Consider the following 25,763-nt stretch of genomic DNA (forward strand, 5'->3'; position numbering starts at 1 on the left):
TTGTATTAAAACTGTTTTTTTAAGGGTTTCCCTCAGAAAAAAATGAAGCTAACAGAGATGCTAACAGAGATGCTAACAGAGATGCTATGCTATAATGCTTTGGGGGAAACCCCAATTATGGCACCGAAAAAATATCGATATATATCTATCGAGTATATCGCCATTCAGTTAGAAAATATCGAGATATGACTTTTGGTCCATATCGCCCAGCCCTATGATAGATTTATATTTACAAAGGTTTAGTTGAATTGGTATTTTTTTTATCGTCATTTTTATCGTTATCGGGATAAATGCCAGAAATGATCGTGATACATTTTTTATTCCATACCGCCCAGCCCTAGTTGCAGCTCTTTTTACTTACGTTAAAAAGGAAAAATTGTAATTCCGACCTCTGTCTCCAAAGTGAACTTGCATCTGGACCGTGTGTGTCCTCAGGTGTGCCAGAAGTCTGGAGAGATCTCCCTGCTGAAGCAGCAGCTGAAGGAGGTGCAGGGGGAGTTGTCCCAGCGCGTGGGGGAGATCGTGTCTCTGCGGGGTCAGCTGAGAGAGGCCCGCGGGGAGCTGACCAACACCCAGGTGCAGCTGCAGGAGGCCAACGGCTCCACCCGCACCCGCATGCTGGAGCTGGAGGTGTGCGAGAACGAGCTGCAGCGGCGCAAGAGCGAGGCCGAGCTGCTCAGGGAGAAGGTGGGACGGCTGGAGGGAGAGCTGGTGAACCTCAGGGACACCCTGGCCAGCCAGGGCCCCGGGAACAGGCAGTGCCAGGTGTTCCAGGAGGCCGAGGAGCATCTGCTGGCCTACGAGAGCGACGAGGCCAAGGCCCAGAGGCAGAGCAGCAGCGAGGCCCTGCAGAGCATGAGGACGCACATGGACAGGATGAAGTCTGAGCTGGCCTACGAGCGCCAGAGGGTGGAGCAGCAAGCGCTGGGGTTCGAGGAAGAGCGCAGGATATGGCAGGAGGAGAAGGACAAAGTCATCCGCTACCAGAAACAGCTGCAGCAGAACTACGTGCAAATGTATCGCAAGAACCGAGAGCTGGAGCAGCTCCTGCAGGAGCTGAGCCTGGAACTGGAGAGCAGGGAGGAGGACGAGGGCAGCGGCAACGAGATCAACTTTGACGAGATCGCTGCAACAGAAATCTAACCCGCCACGTCGGCACGGTTTTTCTGTTGTTTTTTTGTCTTCTGTTATTCCATTTGCACTACTGTCAGATAAATACTTTTCCCAGATCTGAAGCTCCTGTCCTTTGTGGCCAGGAATGTTGTGTATGGGACACATTTGTAGATAAATGTTTCAAATGTACAGGACTGTCTCAGAAAATTAGAATATTGTGATTTTCCTTAATGCAATTACAAAAACAAAAATATCATCCATTCTGGATTCATTACAAATCAACTGAAATATTGCAAGCCTTTTATTATTTTAATATTGCTGATCATGACTTACAGCTTAAGAAAACTCAAATATCCTATCTCAAAATATTAGAATATTCTGGGAATCTTAATCTTAAACTGTAAGCCATGATCAGCAATATTAAAATAATAAAATGCTTGCAATATTTCAGTTGATTTGTAATGAATCCAGAATGTATGACATTTCAGTTTTTTTAATTGCATTACAGAAAATAAAGAACTTTATCACAATATTCTAATGTTCTGAGACAGTCCTGTAAAAACTTACCATGTAAAATCAGCCACACTTGAGCTGTGGCTGTTTCAGCACTTGAAAGCCAATAACCTTTAATAATCATCACTTTTCTTCAGCCTCATTACTGTCTGTGTGTCGGTGGCTGCACTAATGAAACATCAGAGAGCAGTTGTTGTTTTTTTCATTAGTTTGTGGATAAGTAAGTTCACTTAACGGTTCACTTTCCTCCTCCTGTGCTGGTTATGACTCCCCCTTCCCTGCTGGGTTTCACCCCCCCCCCCCACCGGAGCCCACGCTGCTGGCGGGGGAACCTGTCGTGGTAAGAGTAAGTGAATCAGAGTGAGGTGTTAATGTCAGTGCTTCGGGTGATGTGGACAAAGTCATGCAAACGCTGTTTTACAACCTCTAAAGTTGCATCATGACCAAACAATAAACTGCACGTTTCTCTACTAATGTTCACAGGATTTGGGACCAAAGTGAAGATCAGATTTTCCAAATCAAATCTGTCATTCCTTCTTTTTAAATGAGCTGTAATGTTCTGGATAGTCATCCCTTCATCAAAACCGAGGGCGTAGATTATTTCATGAACATCCGTAGGGTTTATTGCTCAGTAATCAAACACCAACATCACCTGAAACAAATAACACCGTGACACCTTTTCATCAAATACAGATGCTTCTCTTTCACACGCGTTTACCACCTTTCAACCCAGAGAACTAGGTCCTTTACTGATAAGTGGGTGAAACTCATGATACCAACATTTTACTCAGAAAATTAGAATATTGTGATAAAGTTCTTTATTTTCTGTAATGCAATTAAAAAAAACAAAAATGTCATACATTCTGGATTCATTACAAATCAACTGAAATATTGCAAGCCTTTTAATATTTTAATATTGCTGATTATGGTTTACAGTTTAAGATTAAGATTCCCAGAATATTCTAATTTTTTGAGATAGGATATTTGAGTTTTCTTAAGCTGTAAGCCATGATCAGCAATATTAAAATAATAAAAGGCTTGCAATATTTCAGTTGATTTGTAATGAATCCAGAATGTATTACATTTTTGCATTACAGAAAATAAAGGACTTTATCACAATATTCAGATTTTCTGAGACAGTCCTGTAATGTGATTTAAACGTCCCAGCTTTAAGAAGGTAAATGCCCTGCAGTCTGCAGTCAGTGGGTTCTGATTGTGATAATGACTTTATTTCATTCAGATACGGCAGCAAGCGTGTATCTTTAACAGTAGCTATTAACCACGCCCTTCCTGTTTGAGAGAAACCAGTGCTCCGTTACTGAACTGCAGAGTTCATCCCAGCAGAACTATGGAGTCAACAGAACAAGTGTGCAGGTGGATTCAGAATCATTGCAGGACTCTGAAACTGAAACACCTCCGTGAACTTTAGCTACTTCTTCCAGCTTTTCCCCTCGTAGGCGTCAACAGCCTGGATCATTGTGTTCCGCATATTGATTTGGACCAGCGTTGACCTCAGACGCCCCTCCCTTGTATCCCAGTTTGGGGCAGCTGGGACAGTGTGGGACACGTTGGCTCTCGGCCGGCCTGGGAATCAAGCCCACTACCCCACCACCAACTCAAAGCACTCGCTTTCAAATTAGCAGTCACTAATGAAACTGTACTTCTCCTGCTTACATGTTGAAGTATGAGAGTATTTAACTGTTTCACCTGTTTTTGGATGATCCAGATCAGGGGTCGGCAACCCGCGGCTCCAGAGCCACATGCGGCTCTTTAGCGCCGCCCTAGTGGCTCCTGGAGCTTTTTCAAAAATGTTTCACCTTTTTTTTTTTTTTTTTTCTTTTTTCCTTTTTTTCTTCTTTTTTCTCTTTTTTTCTTCCTTTTTCCTTTCCTTTTTAAATCTTGACATTTCGACTTTTTTCTCGAAATTTTGACTTTTTTCTCGACATTTCAATTTTTTTCAAAAAAGTTTTACTATTTCCTCGACATTTTGACTTTTTTCTCGAAATTTCGACTTTTTTCTCGAAATTTTGACTTTTTTCTCGACATTTAAATTTTTTTCAAAAAAAATTTACTATTTCCTCGACATTTCGACTTTTTTCTCGACATTTCGACTTTTTTCTCGAAATTTTGACTCTTTTCTCGACGTTTCGATTTTTTTCACAAAATTTTTACTATTTCCTCGACATTTCGACTTTTTTCTTGACATTTCGACTTTTTCCTCAACATTTTGACTTTTTTCTCGACATTTCAACTTTTTTCGAGTGCATAATGAAAAAAAAAATTTAAGGCATAGACTTTTCATTTTTTGCGGCTCCAGACATATTAGTTTTTTGTGTTTTTGGTCCAATATGGCTCTAAAACATGTTGGGTTGACGACCCCTGGTATAGAACATGAAGGAACTCAGTGAAGAGATCTGTTGTGGACTTGCAGTCCTGTTAACTTTTGTCCTTGTATATTTCTTCAATGTAACGTGAACAAACGTATGAAGGAACAGCGTGTAACAATTATAAGCATCTAGCGGCCGAATTGTCAACCATTTGATCCACTCCACCCACTACTGCATCAGTCGGCTAAATGACATTTCAAGAAAGGTCTTAGTTCTCCATCAGCTGTGTCAATAACCTCCCCACATCCTCTCTTTCATTTCTACCTTTATCCTGTCCCAATTGCTTCACATCGTAATGTTTTTACTTCCTTAAAAAGGTTGATTCATGCACTGCTGCCTCTTCTTGCGTGACTAAAGTATGATCCACTTCTCCAACGTTTTTCCTTCTCATCAAACGGTTCAAGCAACAACTTGACTCCCTCTTCATACAGTACTCTTCTTCTATGTGCCTTTGTGCTGAAAAATGAAGCGGTTTTATATAAATAAATACATACGTGGTTAAATCAGAAGTAATAAAAGTACAACAGTTTAGCAAAAATGCTTACATACTAATAGAAACAGTTTAATAATCAAGTTGTTATTGTTATACACGGCAACGTTCAGGCTTGTGGGGCTTTTTGTACTCTATGAACATGCAGTGAGGCCTTATAGGAGTAAACATGTTTCCTGCTGGTGAAATCTGCAGGGAGACATTGGTAGGGCGACTCAGTGAGTCACCCACTTGCACCGTAGTTCACACTGGCCTCAAGAACACTTTAAAGGCACGGCAGCCACAACACTAACGCGATGGCTGATAAACGTGTAATCGTCTCACTGTCCTCTGTCCTCTCATCACCCACCGGGACTCGGAGGAAACCAACATGTTGCAGCACTAAATCACACGCATGACCGCTTTATCTCTTACTAATTAGAGAAAACATGTTCTGCCCTCTCTTAGATGTGGCAGAGGGTTTATTACTGTGTGGACGGTGTGTTGAGAGTTGTGTATCGCATCGCTGACGTGGGAAGATCCTGCACTGAGTGATGTTTTGGAGTTGAGTCACCACTCGTTTCCACTGGCTTTAAAGTGCAGCATTGTGTATTTAGTTCCCTGTACGACAGAAGAAGGCACTTTTAGTTCCTCCGTTACTGCTGATCTGACCCCACCTCCTGTAAATAAGCATCTCATACATGTATAATATTTTCATCTGCATATGCCCATCTCCAAAACTAAACACATAGCCACTGTGAATAGACCAAAGCAATATCCCACACGTCATATTTTGCGCCTACAGATACGATGCCTGTATATTATCGTTTTTTTGTGTGGATGTCCGTTTTTGGTTCCTCAGTATAATTTTATAATCTGCAATATTTGTATGAAGACATTAAATGTATATTTTCATGCTGTACATTTTCTTGAAGAAACCCACTGTGGTTTTAATTAAAAAAGATGAAGTTTAACAGCTGTGTTCTGTGTTGTGTACAAGATTGATTGATTGTTTTTAATGAATTCAAGCAGTGGCGTCAATTCAGTCGAATCTAAGGTATGGCAAGGTTACGAGTCACAGAACTGAACTAGAGTATCAATCAACACGTCCAGCAAATACTCATCACAGAAGTCTGCTATGTAGCTTATCTGTGTGGTCAAGAAAACTGGAACTTTTTCAAATGCAGTCTCGCTCACTGCAAAAACTCCAAATCTTACCAGGAATATTTGTTTTAATTCTAGTTAAAATGTCTCATTTTTAGTCAAAAAATCTCATTACACTTAAAACAAGAGTCATTACCAGAAAAATAACTTGTTATTTAACCAATTTTCACCTGTTTCAAGTAAATCTTCACTTGAAATAAGTAGAAAATCTGCCAGTGGGACAAGATTTATCTTCTCATTACAAGCAAAACAATCTTGTTCCACTGGCAGATTTTTCTACTTATTTTAAGTGAAAATCTACTTGAAACAGGTGAAAGTTGTTGTTTTTGAGTCTTGTCTTAAATGTAATGAGATTCTTTTTGACTAAAAATTAGACATTTTAACTAGAAATAAGACAAATATTCTTGTTAAGATTGTGAGTTTTTGCAGTGTAAAATAACTAGTGAAATCAATCATGTTGTTCTGATTTGCATTTGTAGTTATTCTATATGTATTAAGTAATAGAATAATCAATACAAATAGACACAGAGTAATTACATAAATGTATTTAAAAACAAACATTTACATTTTCCCTTGAAGCCGAGGTGTGGCGTACCTTGCCATACCCAATTGACGCCCCTGAATTCAAGAAAGCTTTTAGGATAAGTCTTTGACAGAAGTTCTGTTACTGTTTACGACCAAGTCAAGTGGCCGGATGGCTCAACTCTGCCCCCTACTGGTCAATAAATCAGCAGCCGTGCAACAGAGCACACACAAAGCATCAATTACAGATCAGTTTCTCATCTCATCTTGCTCATTTTTAAACTCAGAATCACACACACACACACACACACACACACACAAACACACACACTGATCCATTGGCGAGAGTTTTATACACTAAGAGAAATGAGCTGAACATAAAAAGAGAGGGTTATAAGGTGAAAGATGAAGGCACAAGGAGCACCGTGTTTCATGAATTCATGATCTGCGTGCACAAATGTTACATTATAGTTTGCACATTTCTAAAGTAACAACAGTCCCATTTTATTCTTCTATATCTTCTCTGCACATTTCTGGTTTGTTCAAGTCCAGTGGTCGTGCTGGTTACTGGTGTTTACCAGCCTAGTCATTCGCTTGCAGTGTCTGTGTCTTTATTCTCCACTCAGCATTAATGGCATTTAATCTCAGTGCTGCACTTTCCACTCCACGTTAAATCCCAGAGGAAGACCGATCAATGTGTGGCTCTTGTTTATATCCGCCCTGAGCATGACAGGCTCGTGTGTCAGAGATCCTTTGGTACTTTGACGGCGAACACCATGGGGTCTTTGGCCTTGTTGCTGAAGGCTCTCCGGATGATGTCGACAGCGTGCTGGTGGGTGACGCCCTGCAGGCCCACTCCGTCCACAGACACCAGCTCAAACCCGGCCTGGGACACGGGGGGGAGGTTCATGTCATCAACATGCCATGCAAACTACCGCATTTTCCACACTATAAGGCGCACCTGCAATGAATGACGAATTTTAAAACATTTTCCATATATAAGGCGCAGTGCATTCTAAGGCGCTACAGTAGAGCTGGGGTTACGTTTTGCATCATTAGACCAAGGGTCTTAACCCGCGGCTCCAGAGCCTCATGCAGCTCTTTCATCCTTAAACTGCGGCTCTGAGCGGCTTGGGAAAATAAATTACAAAAAAAAAACAACTAAGTATTTAATTGAAGTGTATTTTATTTGTGTTAGTTCTTTAATATTTTAGTTCTAAATTGGAAGATTATTGTGATCTTGACATGTTAGAATAAATATATTTTATTGTTTTTCGTCGCTCAAAATAAATGTCATACTCGCGAAAGCCGGTATACATATATATAAAGCCGGTATATATATATATAAAGCCGGTATACATATATATATAAAGCCGGTATACATATATATAAAGCCGGTATACATATATATAAAGCCGGTATTCATATATATAAAGCCGGTATACATATATATAAAGCCGGTATATATATATATAAAGCCGGTATACATATATATAAAGCCGGTATACATATATATAAAGCCGGTATACATATATATAAAGCCGGTATACATATATATAAAGCCGGTATACATATATATAAAGCCGGTATTCATATATATAAAGCCGGTATACATATATACAAAGCCGGTATATATATATATAAAGCCGGTATACATATATATAAAGCCGGTATACATATATATAAAGCCGGTACACATATATATAAAGCCGGTATTCCCGCCAAAACGCCATCCATTCGTCGCGACTTTCAACCCCAGCAATGCCAAGTATGGAGAAATGTAAGAAAAGAAAAATATCTGAAGAAAATGGAACATTCACTGATGCCTGGGCAGATTCATTAGCATTTAACTCTGATGAGAGTGTCCTACCAGTATCTACCAGTATCTACCAGTATCTACCAGTATCTACCAGTATCTACCAGTATCTACCAGTATCTGCCAGTATCTACCAGTAGGCCTAATTTGTGGAGAAAAACTGTCTAAAATAAACGCTCAAATGTCGCAAGACATTTCAACAATACACACAGAGCCTTTGCTGAAAAATATCCAGAGGGAGAAGAGAGAAAAAAAGCTGATTCAGAACTGATGTGGAAGACTGATCTGACGAAAAATCACTTCAAGAAGTAAGAGAAGTTGCAGCTCAATATTGATCCATATATAAGGGGCACCGGATTATAAGGCGCATGGTCAGCTTTTGAAAAAATTGAAGGCTTTTAGGTGTGCCTTATAGTGCGGAAAATACGGTACTAAAGCACATACTGGTTCTCCATGAATGTGATTCCCGCCCTGCAGACGTAGTCACGGTACCTTGAGCACTTCACAGGTGGAGGCAGCTCCTCCAGGAAAGATCTTCTCGATCTTCACCACGGGCTGAACCTTCGACTCCATCCCACCCGATATACTAATGCCTGCAACATCACAAGAGTCATGTTTAGATTTGTGTTACTAAGTCCCAGAAAATGATAACTCTGGGGTTGAAATGTAGAAAATCATTTGGAAAAGTAAAGTTAACATGTTTTTATGGAGGAATTAGGAAACTATTGCAATGGTTTGCAGCTGTAAAGAGAAGAAATGCATCAAACCATACATTTCAGGTAAGTTCTGATTCAGACTGAGACCTAATTACCTAGTGACTGTTTGGTCTTGGAGATGCTGACAGTTTTGAGCTGGTACTGCTGCTCAGACTCAGAGCCGTTGAGTTTGTGCTTGGAGGAATCCTGATGACCGTTCATGTGTTCATCTGCTTGCTGATCAAGGCCGGGACCAAAAACCTGCGACAGCGAAGGCCGAGTCCTGCGAGCGGCGCTCTGCAGCGTGAACACGCAGCCCTCGCTCCTGCCTCTGCTTCTCTCCCTCGTGCCTTTAGAGGGGCTGGTTCTGAACAGGGTCCGTCCCCTCTCTGAGTTTGTGTCTGAGGCAGAGTGCAGTGAAACCTCGTCGAAGTGGACGGAGCGTATGGTGCCGATGTCTGTCCGGAGAGGAGGGTGGGAGTCCCCGCCGCGGGACAGCAGCCAGTTGGGGAGCAGCGGGCTGGCAGGGACGGGCCGGAGGTCTCTGGACTCGGTGTCGTATCCGTCCACCGGGATGTCCAGCAGGGGCGTGAAGGAGCGTGAGGTGGGGGGTTTTCTCCCTGGAGTCAGGCTGAGCTTCTCCAGCTCCTCCAGCAGGTGGCTCTGCTTCTCCACCTCCTCAGCGCTGTGGAGCTCAAAGCCTCCCCGGAAATCTGGGGGGACCAACAGTGAATTAACAGCAGCTGTGTTCAGGTTTGAGGGGTTTAGTGCAGACTGGGAAAAGTAGAAGAACATCTCATCATTTCCCGAAATTGGAAAGTAATCCGACGTATACGGCATCTATTACCAAGAAAAATCTGTATTAATTTATATTATACTATGATTTATCCTTATATTTCATATTGCAATGTCATTTGGGCAAGAATCTTCAGGAGCAACCTCAACTGTATCTTAATCCTGCAAAAACGTTTTATCAAAATGATTACATTTTCCAATAGACTTACTAGATCCATCCCATTGTTCCAATCCCTAAGTATTCTCCCTATTTCTGCTGTAAATGTTTTTCAGATTTGTCTTTTTGTCTATCAATCCATCCACAAGCTACTTCCAACCTGTTTTCATTCTTTATTTCAATTCAATTCCTAAATTCATCACTTTAATACCAGGTCTGCAAACAATCTCCATCCCACCTTTTTCAGGACTACTTTTTCCTCAATTTTCTGTTTGATTCAGAGGTTCCTCTTTATTGGAACACCTCAATATTAGAGAATGCTCGAGCACAAATCATTTCAAAAAACAAATCACAACTGTTTTGCTAACCCAGCTTAGCAAAGCTTAACCACTAATTTCCAGAACTTCTCTGCACATCCTCATCACATTCCTGTTTTCTAGTAATTTAGCCTATTCTCCTAGTTGTCCTATGTTTTACATATCTCTGTAGATATTGTTTGTTTCATTATAGGAGGAACCACTCAACAAGCCCTTATGGGTTTTTTTGGTTCCTCCTGCACATTTTTTTCTGTTACATTGTATTTCTTTTTTGTTGTTGTTGTTTCCTTTTTTTCTACATACTGTTTGTCTGAATTTTTGGAGGTTGTATACTTTTTTTACGTGCAAATAAACTGAACTAAACTAAACTAAACCCCCCACAAACATTAGAGAAAGATATTGCAATTCACTGAATCTCATCATTTTGACTAATTAAATCACAATTTAAGCATTTGTATCTCATAATTTTGGCAAATAAAAAGGCTTCTACGGGGATGAAGTGAACTTTAGATTTTTTTAGAGTCCAACTCACAAATACTAAATAATTCTAAAACAAACTGGAGGAACTGACCTGGAATCGGGGTAATGAGCCGTCGTTTGGGCGCTCGGCCAGAATTGGGAGAGCGTAATGGAGGAGTTCGAACTGCAGTGAAAAGATAAGAGGTCTGATCTACACAATTTTAAAAACTATTCAAAGGGGACAGATTTATTGTGTTTGACATTGATTATTTGCATGTCTGAAGTGTAAACCAAATCACACTCTCACACCGGTCAACCCTGGTGTTCTGTTTCAGGTGCCTCAGTCTGAAACTGTCTTGTCAAATGAGACATTTAGTCTGACATCCAATACCCAGACCAGAACTAAATGACCCAGCATCACAGTCTTTATCTGCACCCATTCTGACACCATAGTGAACTTGTTTGCCTCAACAATTCAAACCTGGAGCACCAGTTTCTAAAAAGGTGTGTTGTGTGGAAAAAGGGGTGGAATTGATTTGCATAGCTGGCTCCACCCCCTACAATCAGCTGCCGTTTCACAGCTGAAAACTGACACTATGTAGAACTTTGACCGGAGCATGCCGGAGACATTTTAACCTTGGAAAAATGGGCAGGGTACATCTCATTTAAGATCATCGTGAATGTGAATGATTTTAACGTCATCCCATGATGGTGCTGACTCTGACACTTAAAGGGGACCTATTATGAAAACCAGGTTTTTTCTCTCTTTAACATATATAAAGTGGTCTCCCCTCAGCCTGCCAACTCAGAGAAGGAGGAAACAACCAAATTCTGCAGTGTCTGTACAGCCGCCCGGATGAGCCGTCCAGTGTGATGTGGATCTACGAGACAATAAGATTCTGCTCCCGTCGTTACGTCACGACGGGAGTGATTTCCATAGGTCTCCTCCGCTGCTGAAACCGCGCCCACAACTAACTCTGCCTGGAACAAGAACGCCGCCATTGTTTCGTGAATCTTGTGGCTGTTTCAATAACGAGGGACAGTAAAAATTAGGTTTTGCTTCGACACTTACCCTCATAAAAGGATCAGTAGCAACAGTACAGACCCAGCAACTGCACACGAGTCAGCGGTAAGTGACGTTATTTATATTTGTCTACAAGTAGGATCTTTGCATGGGCTAAGTATTTAGCTCAGATAACAGCGGAGCCACCGGAGCCACTCACCGGAGCTCCGCTGTTACTCGTTAGCTGTTCAACTACACCTTCAGAAGACACACGGTCCTTCCTTGAGCCAGCAATAGTGCATAAATGTGATTTATATAAAATATAAATGTATGTTCTTTTATTTTTAACAATAAAGTTGCCATTTGTGAACATTCAGTGTTGTGATTTCTTTACAGTTAACATGATTCATTTGTCTTGTAACATAAGAAATGAAATGAGGAATCGGAGTAAATAACTGTGGTGTAACGGTTTAGAATTCAATTAAATCTTCCTGTGTGAATTAGTGTGAAGACGAGGTGACCCGTTCCCTCTTCAGGGAACTAAAGGCTGATTTATGGTTCTGCGTTACACGTCCCTATGGCGTAGGGTACGCGTCGATTTAACGCAGAACCATAAATCAGGCTTTAAGATCCGTTTACACCGTGTCATAACTGCATGAGAGCGTCCGACTATCGCGTTGAGCTGCGTGACATCGGACGCTCTCTGTCCACACTGAAACCCTTAAACTCTCTCTGTCCACACTGAAACTGTTAAACTCTCTCTGTCCACACTGAAACTGTTAAACTCTCTCTGTCCACACTGAAACTGTTAAACTCTCTCTGTCCACACTGAAACCGTTAAACTCTCTCTGTCCACACTGAAACCATTAAACTCTCTCTGTCCACACTGAAACCCTTAAACTCTCTCTGTCCACACTGAAACCATTAAACTCTCTCTGTCCACACTGAAACTGTTAAACTCTCTCTGTCCACACTGAAACCATTAAACTCTCTCTGTCCACACTGAAACCATTAAACTCTCTCTGTCCACACTGAAACTGTTAAACTCTCTCTGTCCACACTGAAACCATTAAACTCTCTCTGTCCACACTGAAACTGTTAAACTCTCTCTGTCCACACTGAAACTGTTAAACTCTCTCTGTCCACACTGAAACCATTAAACTCTCTCTGTCCACACTGAAACTGTTAAACTCTCTCTGTCCACACTGAAACTGTTAAACTCTCTCTGTCCACACTGAAACCGTTAAACTCTCTCTGTCCACACTGAAACCATTAAACTCTCTCTGTCCACACTGAAACCCTTAAACTCTCTCTGTCCACACTGAAACCATTAAACTCTCTCTGTCCACACTGAAACCATTAAACTCTCTCTGTCCACACTGAAACTGTTAAACTCTCTCTGTCCACACTGAAACCCTTAAACTCTCTCTGTCCACACTGAAACTGTTAAACTCTCTCTGTCCACACTGAAACCATTAAACTCTCTCTGTCCACACTGAAACCATTAAACTCTCTCTGTCCACACTGAAACCCCTTAAACTCTCTCTGTCCACACTGAAACTGTTAAACTCTCTCTGTCCACACTGAAACTGTTAAACTCACGGCCAGTTAGGACAGTTCAATACAAAAAAATAAAGCAATGGAATTGATTTTGTCGCTGACGCTCACATGGGACACGTTTTGTGTACGGAGCCGTTGCTCTTCTCCCCGGAGAGGCTTTGTTCCCTCCCCTGCTACACGTCATTCAGGCAGCCAATCAGCACAGAGCCTCATTATCATAGCCCCGCCCATCAGAATCCCTCATAGAGAAGGAGGTTAGAAACAGTAAAACTAGAGACATGGCCCAGAGGCTGAATTTCTGATTTATGTAGAATAAACAAGCTTTAGATTCTTTTTAAGACATTCAAGGCCTGTTTGAAATATACATTAAATGCCATAATAGGTCCCCTTTAAACCACATCTGCATAGTTATCACAGGCACCTGCGCGATGTTTGAGGATGTCGTAGGCTTCCACCTCCACCGCAGCCACCATGTCATTGAACAGCCTCACGTCAGACGGCGGGAGCAGCATCCTGGATGAAAACATGGAAATAACAACTGTTGAATTACAGCTCACTTCTTCAGTCTGTTGTGAAAAATAATGCTAATGTAAATTATTGACATGAGTACGTGCCTGATACTTGAAGGTATAAAGAAAATCTTTGTTATTCATTCGTATTTTTGTGGATTATTTTGGTAGAAAACTAAAATTGATATAAACTACTTTAAAAAGAACCCTGGCTATTAAGACATGTAGGTCTTAAAAGATAAATGTTGGTATCACTTATAACAATGTGATATAAAAAACCTTGTTGATGTCTTCGTTTTTATAAAATTTGAAAATATAATTTAACATGTAGGTCGCCATTGTTGTTTACATTCTGGGTAGTGACGTCAGACGGTGGCTCCTGCTAACCCCCGTCCACTGTTTTGACACCCAGAAACAGATGAAAACACAGCTAAACAGGTGACGGCGCACCAGAAACACAGATCAAAACACAGCTAAACATTAAGGTGACGGCGCACCTACAAAAAAGTTAAAAAAAAAAAAAAAAAAAAAGTGCCGCACCATAAAGCATGAACTATAAAAACACCATAAAACTCAGATAGACTAACCGACCACACGTTTCAACTAGCAGATAGCCGATGCTACAATAAAAACCCCAGCCAGATCTGGCGTCATTAAATTAAATAAAGATGTTCTTGCCTATTTGACGCGAAGTCTGCGCCTCCCGTTTCGTCAAAGTCCCGGGCCAGTCCCCTCAGCCCCTGGTCTGTCATCAAACGGTGGACCCAGCACCATCATCTTTATTTAATTTAATGTCGCCAGATCTGGCTGGGGTTTTTATTGTAGCATCGGTTATCTGCTAGTTGAAACGTGTGGTCGGTTAGTCTATCTGAGTTTTATGGTGTTTTTATAGTTCATGCTTTATGGTGCGGTACTTTTTTTAAATTTTTTTTTTACTTTTTTTTTTTTACTTTACTTGTAGGTGCGCCGTCACCTTAATGTTTAGCTGTGTTTTGATCTGTGTTTCTGGTGCGCCGTCACCTGTTTAGCTGTGTTTTCATCTGTTTCTGGGTGTCAAAACAGTGTACGGGGGCCAGCAGGAGCCACCGTCTGACGTCACTACCCAGAATGTAAACAAAAATGGCGACCTACATGTTAAATTATATTTTCAAATTTCATAAAAACGAAGACATCAACAAGGTTTTTTATATCACATTGTTATAATTGATACCAACATTTATCTTTTAAGACCTACATGTCTTAATAGCCAGGGTTCTTTTTAATATCCTTCTATAATGGTCTTGTAATCATCAGCCACTACAGGAAATGCTCTACCTTGATAGTAATCTGAGCATCTTTCCCTTCTCTCGTCCTGCTCACCTGATTTCCCTGAGCAGCAGCAGCTTCTCAGGTCGGTCCAGAACCACCAGCAGGTGGCGTATGAAGTTCTCCACAGACCGCTCTGCCACGTACTACAGGGGGACAGATCAACTCTTTAGTGTGTTTTGAGAAAGAAAACTTTAAAATTGCCTTCATCATTCATAAAATATCACAGGTCTGAGACAAGAACTGTGTGAAGATGCTCAACACAACCATTACCACAACTGGCAACCAGAAACAGTGACTACGTTTACATTAGGCCTGATCGATTTTCGGATTCTAAATCGATTCTCATATTAATTCCTAAAAATCGATTTGTATGTCTAAAGATTGATTTTTTTTCTTTTTTTGACAATTTTTTTTTTTTTTTTTTTTTTTTCATCATTACATTTTTGCCTGGTGAACTTTAATCCCAGTAGTCCCAGTAGTTTTGAAAACTCCTGAACTAAATTAACTTTTCTTTCGAGAAAATGCTGGACATTTCAGCTTAAATTTCTAAATGTTATATTAGTTCAATGAAGTTCATATTATCTATATTTACTAGAGCTTGTTTGATTTCTCTGTTATCGGACACGGTTTGTCATGAAATACCTGAAAAATGCCTGGTTGCACTTTAAATGGATATTGAAATGCCTATTTGAGTTATTTATTTCTTAGTTATTTCACAATAATTATTGTGAAATTATTATTTCACTAGTTATTTTACAGTCATATAATCCAGGCAACACTAACCCAAATCAATATCGAATCGGATCGAATCAAATGGTGATAATCGATTCTGAATCTTAAGAATCGGAATCGAATCGATTTTTGACATTTGAATCGATCCCCAGTCTAGTTTACATGCAGTCAAAATTCGGGTTATTGCCAATATTCGGGTTTTAAAAGGGTTATTGAGTGCATGTAAACGCAGTCAGTGTCTCAGTCTGAAAAACATGGCCTACCCTTCGGCAGGTATCCACCACTGCAGCCACCTCCTCCTCGGCCAGCAGCCTGCGGGCCATGTCCTCCACCGCTCCCAGCATCTCTGCATTTGGCATCTCGCCGAGCCCTCGTCCCTCTGGAAGCAGCAGAGAGGAAGAGGTGCCGGTCAAAGACGCCCTTCTCATCCACCAAGCCCTTCTCCAAGGCTGCAACCTCTAAATAAACCACACTTTGACACAATCTCCATCTACACACTAAATAACTATCTACAACAGTAAAATCCGGCTTCTGTTTTTGATTTTAAAACTACTTTCTTAATGTCTTATTGATCATTTTGCCATATCTTAAAGAAAATACTGAAATATTCTGAAAAACTACATTTGTGACCACGTTTTGAGAATTTTCATGTTAAATTTAAAGTAGGAAGCGATAGACAATATACAGGACTGTCTCAGAAAATTTGAATATTGTGATTTTCTGTAATGCAATTACAAAAACAAAAATGTCATACATTCTGGATTCATTACAAATCAACTAAAATATTGCAAGCCTTTTATTATTTTAATATTGCTGATCATGGCTTACAGCTTAAGAAAACTCAAATATCCTATCTCAAAAAATTTGAATATTCTGGGAATCTTAATCTTAAACTGTAAGCCATAATCAGCAATATTAAAATAATAAAAGGCTTGCAATATTTCAGTTGTTTTGTAATGAATCCAGAATGTATGACATTTTTGTTTTTTTAATTGCATTACAGAAAATAAAGGACTTTATCACAATATTCTAATTTTCTGAGACAGTCCTGTACATAAAAATAGAAGAAGAGGCAACCTCTTTTGGCCTTTCCCTTTCAACGGGTTTACACAACACATGGAGTGTCTGGTATATTGATTAGGCGTACGGTTTACGTTTGATGCCCTTCCTGACACAAACTTTCACATTTTCCTTGACTTTAGGACGACCGATATGAGATGCTATTGCAATGTGGGCAGTCCAGGGTTCACAAAGCTGTACAGAAAGTCACCAACTCTTCAAAGAATGTGATTCAGCTACCCTTCCCATCGGCGGCCGGGGACTTGGAGCGCCCTCTGCTTGTGTCTTTCTTGCGTCCTCCCTTGAACAGCAAGTTAACAAGCGTTTTTGAGCGCTGCAGGGTGCTTTTCTCCTCGGGGTGCTTCCCTTTCTGCTTCTTCTCTTTCTTTTGCTTGATCTCTGTGACAGGGCAGCAACAGAGAGTGACTCACGCAGTCCCATAACCTGAGCATAAACCTCCTGCCACGCTCACGCCTGCTCACCTTCTACGGTGACCTGGCTCTGCGACCTGCTGATCGGTCGGGTCGGCCGGCTGAGCGCCAGCAGCACGGCTGTCTTGGGTGACTCCTTCTTCCCTTTGCACTCGTCCGTACGGATCACCGTGTCTTTGAGCAGCGTGGTTGGTCCCAGGCTGCGAGTGGTGTCTGCTGGAATCTTCTGGGAGGGGAAGTCTGTTTGGATGGCTGTTTCAGTTCGCTCTGACTCCGACCTGGAACCATTACTGGAGTTGTAAAAAAAAATCAGGGGGATGGTGGATTTGATCATATGGGGACAGATAATTTGTGCTGATTACAAATAATATAATATATTACAAATAATAGCACTGACCAAAACACCTGCAGAAATAATGCAGGAATGACATAGCAGCAGTTAAATGCAGCCTTCTGTAAGCTTTAAATATCCACTGGGCTTACATCAAATACATCAAAACACAACAATAAAAAACACTTTTCTGAACTTATCAATATGACTCTGTCCTTCACAGGATAAGTAACATGGATCACTGCAAAAACTCACAATCTTAACAAGAATATTTGTCTTATTTCTAGTTAAAATGTCTCATTTTAGTAAAAAAAATCTCATTACACTTAAAACAAGACTCATCACTGGAAAAAACAACAATTTTCACCTGTTTCAAGTAAATTTTCACTTGAAATAAGTAGAAAAATCTGCCAGTGGAACAAGATTTTTTTGCTTGTAATAAGAAGATAAATCTTGTTCCACTGGGAGATTTTTCTACTTATTTCAAGTGAAAATTTACTTGAAACTGAGCTGATCCAGAACGCTGCCGCCAGAGTCCTTACAAACACCAGGAAACTGGACCACATTACACAGGTCATGAAATCACTACACTGGCTTCCAGTGAGTCAAAGGATAGAGTTTAAAATCTTACTGCTGGTCTACAAAGACCTGAATGGTCTTGGACCAAAATACATGGTTGATCTGTTAGTTCCTATGAAGCTCCCAGACCCCTGAGGTTCATCTGGATCTGTTAGTTCCTATGAAGCTCCCAGACCCCTGAGGTTCATCTGGATCTGTTAGTTCCTATGAAGCTCCCAGACCCCTGAGGTTCATCTGGATCTGTTAGTTCCTATGAAGCTCCCAGACCCCTGAGCTTCATCTGGATCTGTTAGTTCCTATGAAGCTCCCAGACCCCTGAGCTTCATCTGGATCTGGTTTGTTGTGGTTCCAGAACCAGAACCAGCAAGGTGAGGCAGCGTTCAGTTATTCTGTTCCTCACCAGTGGAACAAACTTCCTGTAGACCTGAGGTCTGCTCCAACTGTAGATCCTTTAAATCAGGGTTAAAAAAATTACTGTTTACTGAAGTGTACTCTTAAATTAAACCTGCTGTATTCTACTGCCCTTATTTTTTTAACAGCTTGTGCTTTTTATTATTTTACTTCTTTTCTTATTCTTACCTATTTGTTATTATGTCTTGCCGCTTTTAATGTCAATGTAAAGCACTTTGAATTACCTTGTGTTGAATTGTGCTATATAAATAAATTTGCCTTGCCTTGCCTTGCCTTGAAACAGGTGAAAATGGTCAAATAAGTTATTTTTCTGGTGTTATTTTTCTGGTGATGACTCTAAATGTTGAAATAGCAGTAAAACCACATTCATTGATGAAATGACATATGGGATGGAAAGGAGGGATGATTTTGACCGTTTTTATTTCAGGGGGGGGATGCCATCCCCCCCTCTTCCCCCCTCAACCAATCCCCCACCCCCCAATCCCCCCCTGCCTGGAACCACAATAATGAAACGTTTTGAGTGTCTGACGTGTAATCAGTACAGTTTAAAACGCTTGGAACAAGAAAAATAAGCAATATTTCTTAGTATTGCAAAGTAAACTAAAGGCGCAGACTGACCCCTGGTCCTCGGTGGAGATGCAGACGTCCACCATGTCCAGACCAAACGGCAGGCTGGCGGGGAACATGACCTGCGACAGGCCGCTCAGAGAGCTGACCGGCGTCCCCGACGACAGAGAGGAGGCTGAAGAGGTGGAGTCTGAACCCTGGGACGAAGACTTCCCAGCACCATTGGCCACTGAGGAAGAACAGAAAAAGTTCATGATACTCATATGTACTGACACAGACTGAAACAAAGACTAAAACCAGACAGAACTCCATAAAAATACTTACATTTATTGAGCCACCTGTATTCTGCCACCATCTCCTTATAGGCAGGGTATCGTCCTGCTTCCTGACAAGATATGACCACAGATATGCAAATAAGATATAGTGTAGATCAGGGGTCGGCAACCCGCGGCTCCAGAGCTCTTTAGCGCCGCCCTAGTGGCTCCTGGAGCTTTTTCAAAAATGTTTCACCTTTTTTTCCTTTTTTTCTTCTCTTTTTCCTTTTTTTCTCTTTTTTCCTTTTTTCCTTCTTTTTACCTTTTTTTCTCTTTTTTTCTTCCTTTTTCCTTTCCTTTTTAATCTCGACATTTCGACTTTTTTCTCGAAATTTTGACTTTTCAGGGCTCCAGACTAACTTTTTTCACTAGGAGCACAGTAGCCCCTAACTGAAAATTTTTAGGGGCACAATCAGAAATTTTAGGAGCGCACATCGTTTATCGACACGCTAACCAAATTTTTACATTTCTACTACATTTCAGTGTATTAGTAATACGTATTTCATAATAGATTAATGAATTACCACAATGTGCTGTTTCAAATGCAGTGTTACATTTTATTGTGCACTTTTAAAGATGCCGCAACATAAAGTAAACTGACAGCACCGTTGCTGTCATTATATATATATATATATAAGAAAACATACATTCACATGATAAAAAAGTGCTTGGTAACAAAGTGCTTAGTAACCTTTCAGCCATGAATTTAACTGTTAAACACAGTACTTAACAAATGTACAAATATTGCGGGTACTGGGCTGGCCAATAACATTTCCCTACTTGTGTCTTTACTAAAACCCTGAACTTACACCAGTTGACCAAATTCACTGCCTTCACTCAAATAACTAAGGATCTTACCAAGAAATATTCTTATTTCTAACCTAAAAAGGCCATTACACCTGATATCACACATCACTTAAAAGGTTAGGTGTTTTTCCCACGTGTTATAATTTAACTTTCATTTGTGTCAAGCAAATTTTAAGTTCTAGTTACGTTTTAAGTTAGAGTTTTGGCAGTGTTCAAAATAAAATTATGAGACTTGCTGTATTGGAGCACATTTTCTTTTAGTTAAAACTGTAGCGGGGACAGATGTTTAGAGAAACCTATGTATGTACCGGGTGAAGGCTGATTTATGGTTCCGCGTTACAATAACACAGAGCCTACGCCGTAGGGTACGGTCGATTTAAGGCGGAACCATAATTCAGGCATTAGGGGAACATATCGGAGAACAACCAGAAGAATATAGAGTGGATTGAAAATAAAAGTTAAGCACTGAGCTACATGTGTCTCCCGTCTGGGCCATTGCAGACTCATGGCCTGAGCATGATGTTACTAAAACCAAACATACCCGCCATCTCTTTCTTCTAACTTTATGTGCGCGGCGCAGCGCGTTGTGTCGCATTAAATGTAGTCCGGGCATAATACCTGCTTTGAGCTGGAAATTAAACGAAAAAAATAAATAAATAAATAAATAAATAGATCCCCCGACTCATTCCCTTTCACACTCATTGGCCTGCAAATATGCTGGTTCATTGACGCACCCCTTCCACGTTTAACGTGTAAAAAAAAAAAAAAAAAAACACTGGCAAATTCACTGGTCGCACGTGTGCGAGTGGACTTGAAATTCAGTCACACATACTCAAATTTTGGTCGCAAAATGCGAGCATTTGGTCGCAGTCTGGAGCCCTGCTTTTTTCTCGACATTTCCATTTTTTTCAAAAAATTTTGACTATTTCCTCAACATTTCGACTTTTTTCTCGACATTTCGACTTTTTTCTCAACATTTTGATTTTGTTCACAAAATTTGGACTATTTCCTCGACATTTCGACTTTCTTCTCAACATTTCGACTTTTTTCTCGAAGTGCATAATGAAAAAAAAAATCTTCCCCCAGTTCTAACTAATATAGATATATGCAGCATGCACGCAGCCTTCATTCTAAGGCATAGACTTTTCATTTTTTGCATCTCCAGACATATTTGTTTTGTGTGTTTTACGTCCAATATGGCTCCTTCAACATTTGGGGTTGCTGACCCCTGGTATAGATACTGAAACTTTTATAGGTTGGTTGTATTTGATAAAGAATAACTCCTCGTCTTTATTCCTGAAGCAAAAAGCTGTTTTCCTTCCTGACTTTCTAGCAACCTTTGATAGTTGGGGCGCTTTCTAATTCTAGGATGTGTTTCAGTTTCCCTGCATCCAAAACTAAACACAGGCTCTAATGTTTGATAAGCAACTGATCCAGGCCCGCCTGGTGAATAATGCAAACGGCACGGCTGTTTTATCGCAGCGCGAAACCCAAGCTCCGACAAGTAAAGTGAGCAAGGAATATTACGACTGCGTGCCAGCTGTCGGCCCTGCCACGGAGACGGTCGCCACGAGCACCGTGTAGCCATGCAGCCCGGGAGCCTGAGACTCAGACAGTTAGAGCTCATTTAGGTGAAGCGGTGATGAAAGCGCCGGCATGCTTTCCAGTAACAAAGAGCTATTCCACTCGTATCTAACGTTGCACTAAGCAAACATTCCCATATTCAACCAAACAACTGCCTCATTTTACTACAGGACTGTCTCAGAAAATTAGAATATTGTGATAAAGTTTTTTATTTTCTGTAATGCAATTAAAAAAACAAAAATGTCATACATTCTGGATTCATTACAAATCAACTGAAATATTGCAAGCCTTTTATTATTTTAATATTGCTGATCATGGCTTACAGCTTAAGAAAACTCAAATATCCTATCTCAAAAAATTAGAATATTCTGGGAATCTTAATCTTAAACTGTAAGCCATAATCAGCAATATTAAAATAATAAAAGGCTTGCAATATTTCAGTTGATTTGTAATGAATCCAGAATGTATGACATTTTTGTTTTTGTAATTGCATTACAGAAAATCACAATATTCTAATTTTCTGAGACAGTCCTGTATATGTAATTCAACAAATGCTACACAAATTGTTCAGGACAAACCTTCAACATTGTACATGCCAGTTACAGGTTTAAGATCGGGGTACTTTAACCTCCATGAAGAGAGTTTCTTAGTTTGTGTTGATGGTTAAATGGCTGACAACAGCTAAAAAAAAAGAAAACAAATTCTACAACTTAGATTGAGATGCTAAATGTTTTGCACATAGTGTTACTTAAAGCAGTGAATTAATGTAAATTTATAAAAATAAAAAATCATCCTCAGTGAGTTAGCTGCTACAGTCTTTAGACTTTAGGCTCTTCGTTGCACATGTCATTTGAATGATTTTCTGCAACATGTGGGGAGTCCAGTGCAGCCTCCTCACCTTGATGGTGAGCATGATGTGTGTGTGGCTCTTCAGCACCTCCACCGCACTGCTGTGGCTGATGTCCTCAAAACTCACTCCGTTAGCAGCCACGATCTGGTCGCCCATCTTTATTCCGTTCTGCTCGGCCAGGCCTCCCGGATCCAGCCTGAGACGAGCAGACAGGAGACAAGATATTCAATTATAATATTCATCATGTACTCACCCATGTATCCATATCTCCATCCTCCATCCACGTATCTGCTGGAGCCTCATCTAGGTACGGAGAGATGGATGGATGATGGATGGATGGATGGATGGATGGATGGATGGATGGATGGATGGATGGATGGATGGATGGATGGATGGATGGATGGATGGATGGATGGATGGATGGATGGATGGATGGATGGATGGATGGATGGATGGATGGATGGATGGTTGGATGGATGATGGATGGATGGATGATGGATTCAATTCAATTCAATTTTATTTATATAGTGTCTAATACAACAGATGTTGTCTCTAGACGCTTTCCAGAGATCCAGAACATGAACATAAACATAAACATAAACATAAACACAAACCCCCGAGCAGTTATTACATAAACAATGGCAGGTAAAAACTCCCCTAGTGGGGAACACAGGCCAGAACGCAGCTCCTGAGGCTCCGGCCTGCAAACATGCACAAAAGAGAAAAAAGGGGGGCCAGCACAAGAAACTACATGAGCAATGGACAAAAACGATAGCTATGAGATACTTATAATAAATAAAAATGGAAAAGGAGAAGAGAGGAAGGGAAAAGGAGAGGAGAAGAAGGGTGAGAGGCACCGCCCAGCGGATCATGTCGGTGCCCCCCTGCAGCATAAGCCTATAGCAGCATATCTACCACCAAGCTATATTTGAGACTAACTATTATAGTCTTGTTCTATAGCTGCAACTATGACTACTGACTCTAACACACTAGAGTTTACACTACCTAGAGATTTACCAACACCAGCTAGAGGTTTACTAAACACTAACTATAGGCTTTACTAAACAGAAAGGTTTTAAGTTTAGTTTTAAAGGTGGAGGTGGTGTCAGCCTCCTTAACCCAGATTGGAAGTTGGGTCCATAGTAATGGTGCCTGATAGCAGAACGCCCGCCCTCCAAATCTACATTTAGATACTCTAGGAACTACGAGTAAACCTGCACCCTGGGAGCGGAGAGCTCTGCCAGGAACATAAGGCACTATCAAATCTTGTAAATACTGTGGAGCTAAGCCGTTTTGGGCTTTATATGCAAGTAATAAAATTTTAAATTGGATTCTGAGTTTTACAGGTAGCCAATGGAGCGACGCTAACACTGGAGAGACGTGGTCTCTCCTGCTGATTCCTGTCAGTACTCGTGCTGCTGCATTCTGGATCAGCTGGAGCCTATTCAGCAAATTACTTGGACATCCTGCTAACAACACATTACAGTAATCTAGTCTAGAAGATACAAACGCATGAACTAGTTTTTCTGCATCACTCTGCGAGAGGATTTTCCTAATCTTTGCAATATTATGGAGATGGAAAAACGCTATTTTACAAACCTTTTTTTTTTTTTTTTTCTTCACCTGAAGTGTATCTATAGTGGGGGAGGGGGGGGAGCAACCCCGCCACCCGCGAGACCAGAGGCCGACACGGAAGAGCCCGGAACCCAGGCCACCGGCAATAATAATAATAATAATAATAATAATACCCATCTTTGTATAATATAATATTGATAAATTATTAAGTTTTGTTGTCCTGCCAATGGAGGCCCAAATCCTCCATGGCAGGACCCTTCCATACCGCATTCTCACCGACACAGACACACAATCACGCACCGTTTCCTATTTTACAAACCTGATTAACATATGGTTTAAACAACAAATCCTGATCAAAAACAACACCAAGGTTTCTCACAGTTGCACTGGAAGCCATCGCAACACCATCTAGTCCATTCCTAAAATGCTCTGGACCAAGAATGATAACCTCTGTTTTATCTGAATTTAGAAGCAAGAAGTTTCTGGACATCCAGTCCTTGATGTCCCTAAGACATGCCTGAAGTTTAACTAACGGTTCTGTTTCATCCGGCTTCATAGACAAATAGAGCTGCGTATCATCAGCATAACAATGAAAGTGTATGCCGTGATTCTGGATTATACTTCCCAATGGCTGCATGTATAAACTGAACAAGATCGGCCCTAGCACTGAACCCTGCGGAACACCATAACAGACCCTTGACTGTTCTGAAGAAACTTCATGTACATGAACAAACTGGAACCTGTCAGATAGATATGATGGATGGATGGATGGATGGATGGATGGATGGATGGATGGATGGATGGATGGATGGATGGATGGATGGATGGATGGATGGATGGATGGATGGATGCATGCATGGATGGATGGATGGATGGATGGATGGATGGATGGATGGATGGATGGATGGATGGATGGATGGATGGATGGATGGATGGATGGATGGATGGACAGACAGAAACACATTTAAAATTGTGCCCTTTTATTACACTTTAGGATTTGTTGCTTTATCACTAATTAATTAATTGATTTATTATCTCTGTTGTAGACGGCTGGATAAACAAAGACCTACCGCAGGACAGTGTCTTCTACTCCCTGCATTTCCTTTATTTTATCAACATAACTATTTCCACAGTACGTACACGATCATGGGTACTGAACTTTCTTAGCCAAAGGCACAACAGCGATGTGATTGTTTTATTTTCCAACGTGTGCAAACCAGCACAAGAGCAAAGGTGAAGTGAGATTAATTTAAATAACCTTTTCCATTACTGTGAGGGCAATAAAGCAGTTTTAAAAACAACATTTCGGCAGATAAATATTAATCTGCCTGAAATGATGGCTATACATCAGCAGTAACTCATTATGACCCGTTACAAGTTTACAAGTTACAAGATTAAATCAAATAAAACTAAATTAAATTAAGTCCAGCCCATGATACTTTAGAGATAGAGAGATATTCTGCTTTGCTTTTTTTACAAGATGGTACAATTTCCTGAAGTCTTAATGAAATTCTGTGACAGGCTTTGTTCAAAATACCACATGCACCATTCAAAAGTTCCCTTTTTCAAACACAGTATTTAAGCTCTGTTCCTGGCAGCTGGTTGTAGGTGAAGAGTCAGACGCTCCACTTCTCAACCTCTCTGCTGCAGGGTGTGCATTTAACTATATTGGCACAGCACATTTTACCTATAACTATATTAAAGGGGACCTATTATGGCATCTAATACCTATTTTA

The 25,763-nt window shown here is 40.6% G+C and overlaps 2 protein-coding genes across 4 annotated transcripts in view; one reads left to right on the forward strand and one right to left on the reverse strand.

The window, feature by feature from the left end:
• The window catches only part of LOC133419404 (leucine zipper putative tumor suppressor 2 homolog), a 47,669-nt gene extending 46,340 nt beyond the window's left edge, over positions 1-1,329 (forward strand). For all 3 annotated transcript variants that reach the window (XM_061708564.1, XM_061708565.1, XM_061708566.1), the window contains one exon: positions 436-1,329. In XM_061708564.1, the coding sequence (XP_061564548.1) occupies positions 436-1,143 (708 nt within the window). In that variant the 3' untranslated portion in view covers positions 1,144-1,329. The remainder of the gene's footprint in view (positions 1-435) is intronic.
• Positions 1,330-6,224: 4,895 nt separating this feature from the next.
• The window catches only part of LOC133419406 (PDZ domain-containing protein 7-like), a 31,260-nt gene continuing 11,721 nt past the window's right edge, over positions 6,225-25,763 (reverse strand). Inside the window, exons 5-16 of the mRNA XM_061708567.1 lie at positions 22,501-22,648; positions 19,222-19,282; positions 18,949-19,126; positions 17,061-17,287; positions 16,819-16,977; positions 15,783-15,898; positions 14,839-14,930; positions 13,392-13,483; positions 10,520-10,591; positions 8,796-9,392; positions 8,477-8,577; positions 6,225-7,054 (exon numbers count right to left, since the gene is read on the reverse strand). Of these exons, the coding sequence (XP_061564551.1) occupies positions 6,911-7,054; positions 8,477-8,577; positions 8,796-9,392; positions 10,520-10,591; positions 13,392-13,483; positions 14,839-14,930; positions 15,783-15,898; positions 16,819-16,977; positions 17,061-17,287; positions 18,949-19,126; positions 19,222-19,282; positions 22,501-22,648 (1,987 nt within the window). The 3' untranslated portion in view covers positions 6,225-6,910. The remainder of the gene's footprint in view (positions 7,055-8,476; positions 8,578-8,795; positions 9,393-10,519; positions 10,592-13,391; positions 13,484-14,838; positions 14,931-15,782; positions 15,899-16,818; positions 16,978-17,060; positions 17,288-18,948; positions 19,127-19,221; positions 19,283-22,500; positions 22,649-25,763) is intronic.

Source organism: Cololabis saira, chromosome 19 (assembly GCF_033807715.1).
Source record: "Cololabis saira isolate AMF1-May2022 chromosome 19, fColSai1.1, whole genome shotgun sequence".
In the NCBI taxonomy this organism is placed as follows: Eukaryota; Metazoa; Chordata; class Actinopteri; order Beloniformes; family Belonidae; genus Cololabis; species Cololabis saira.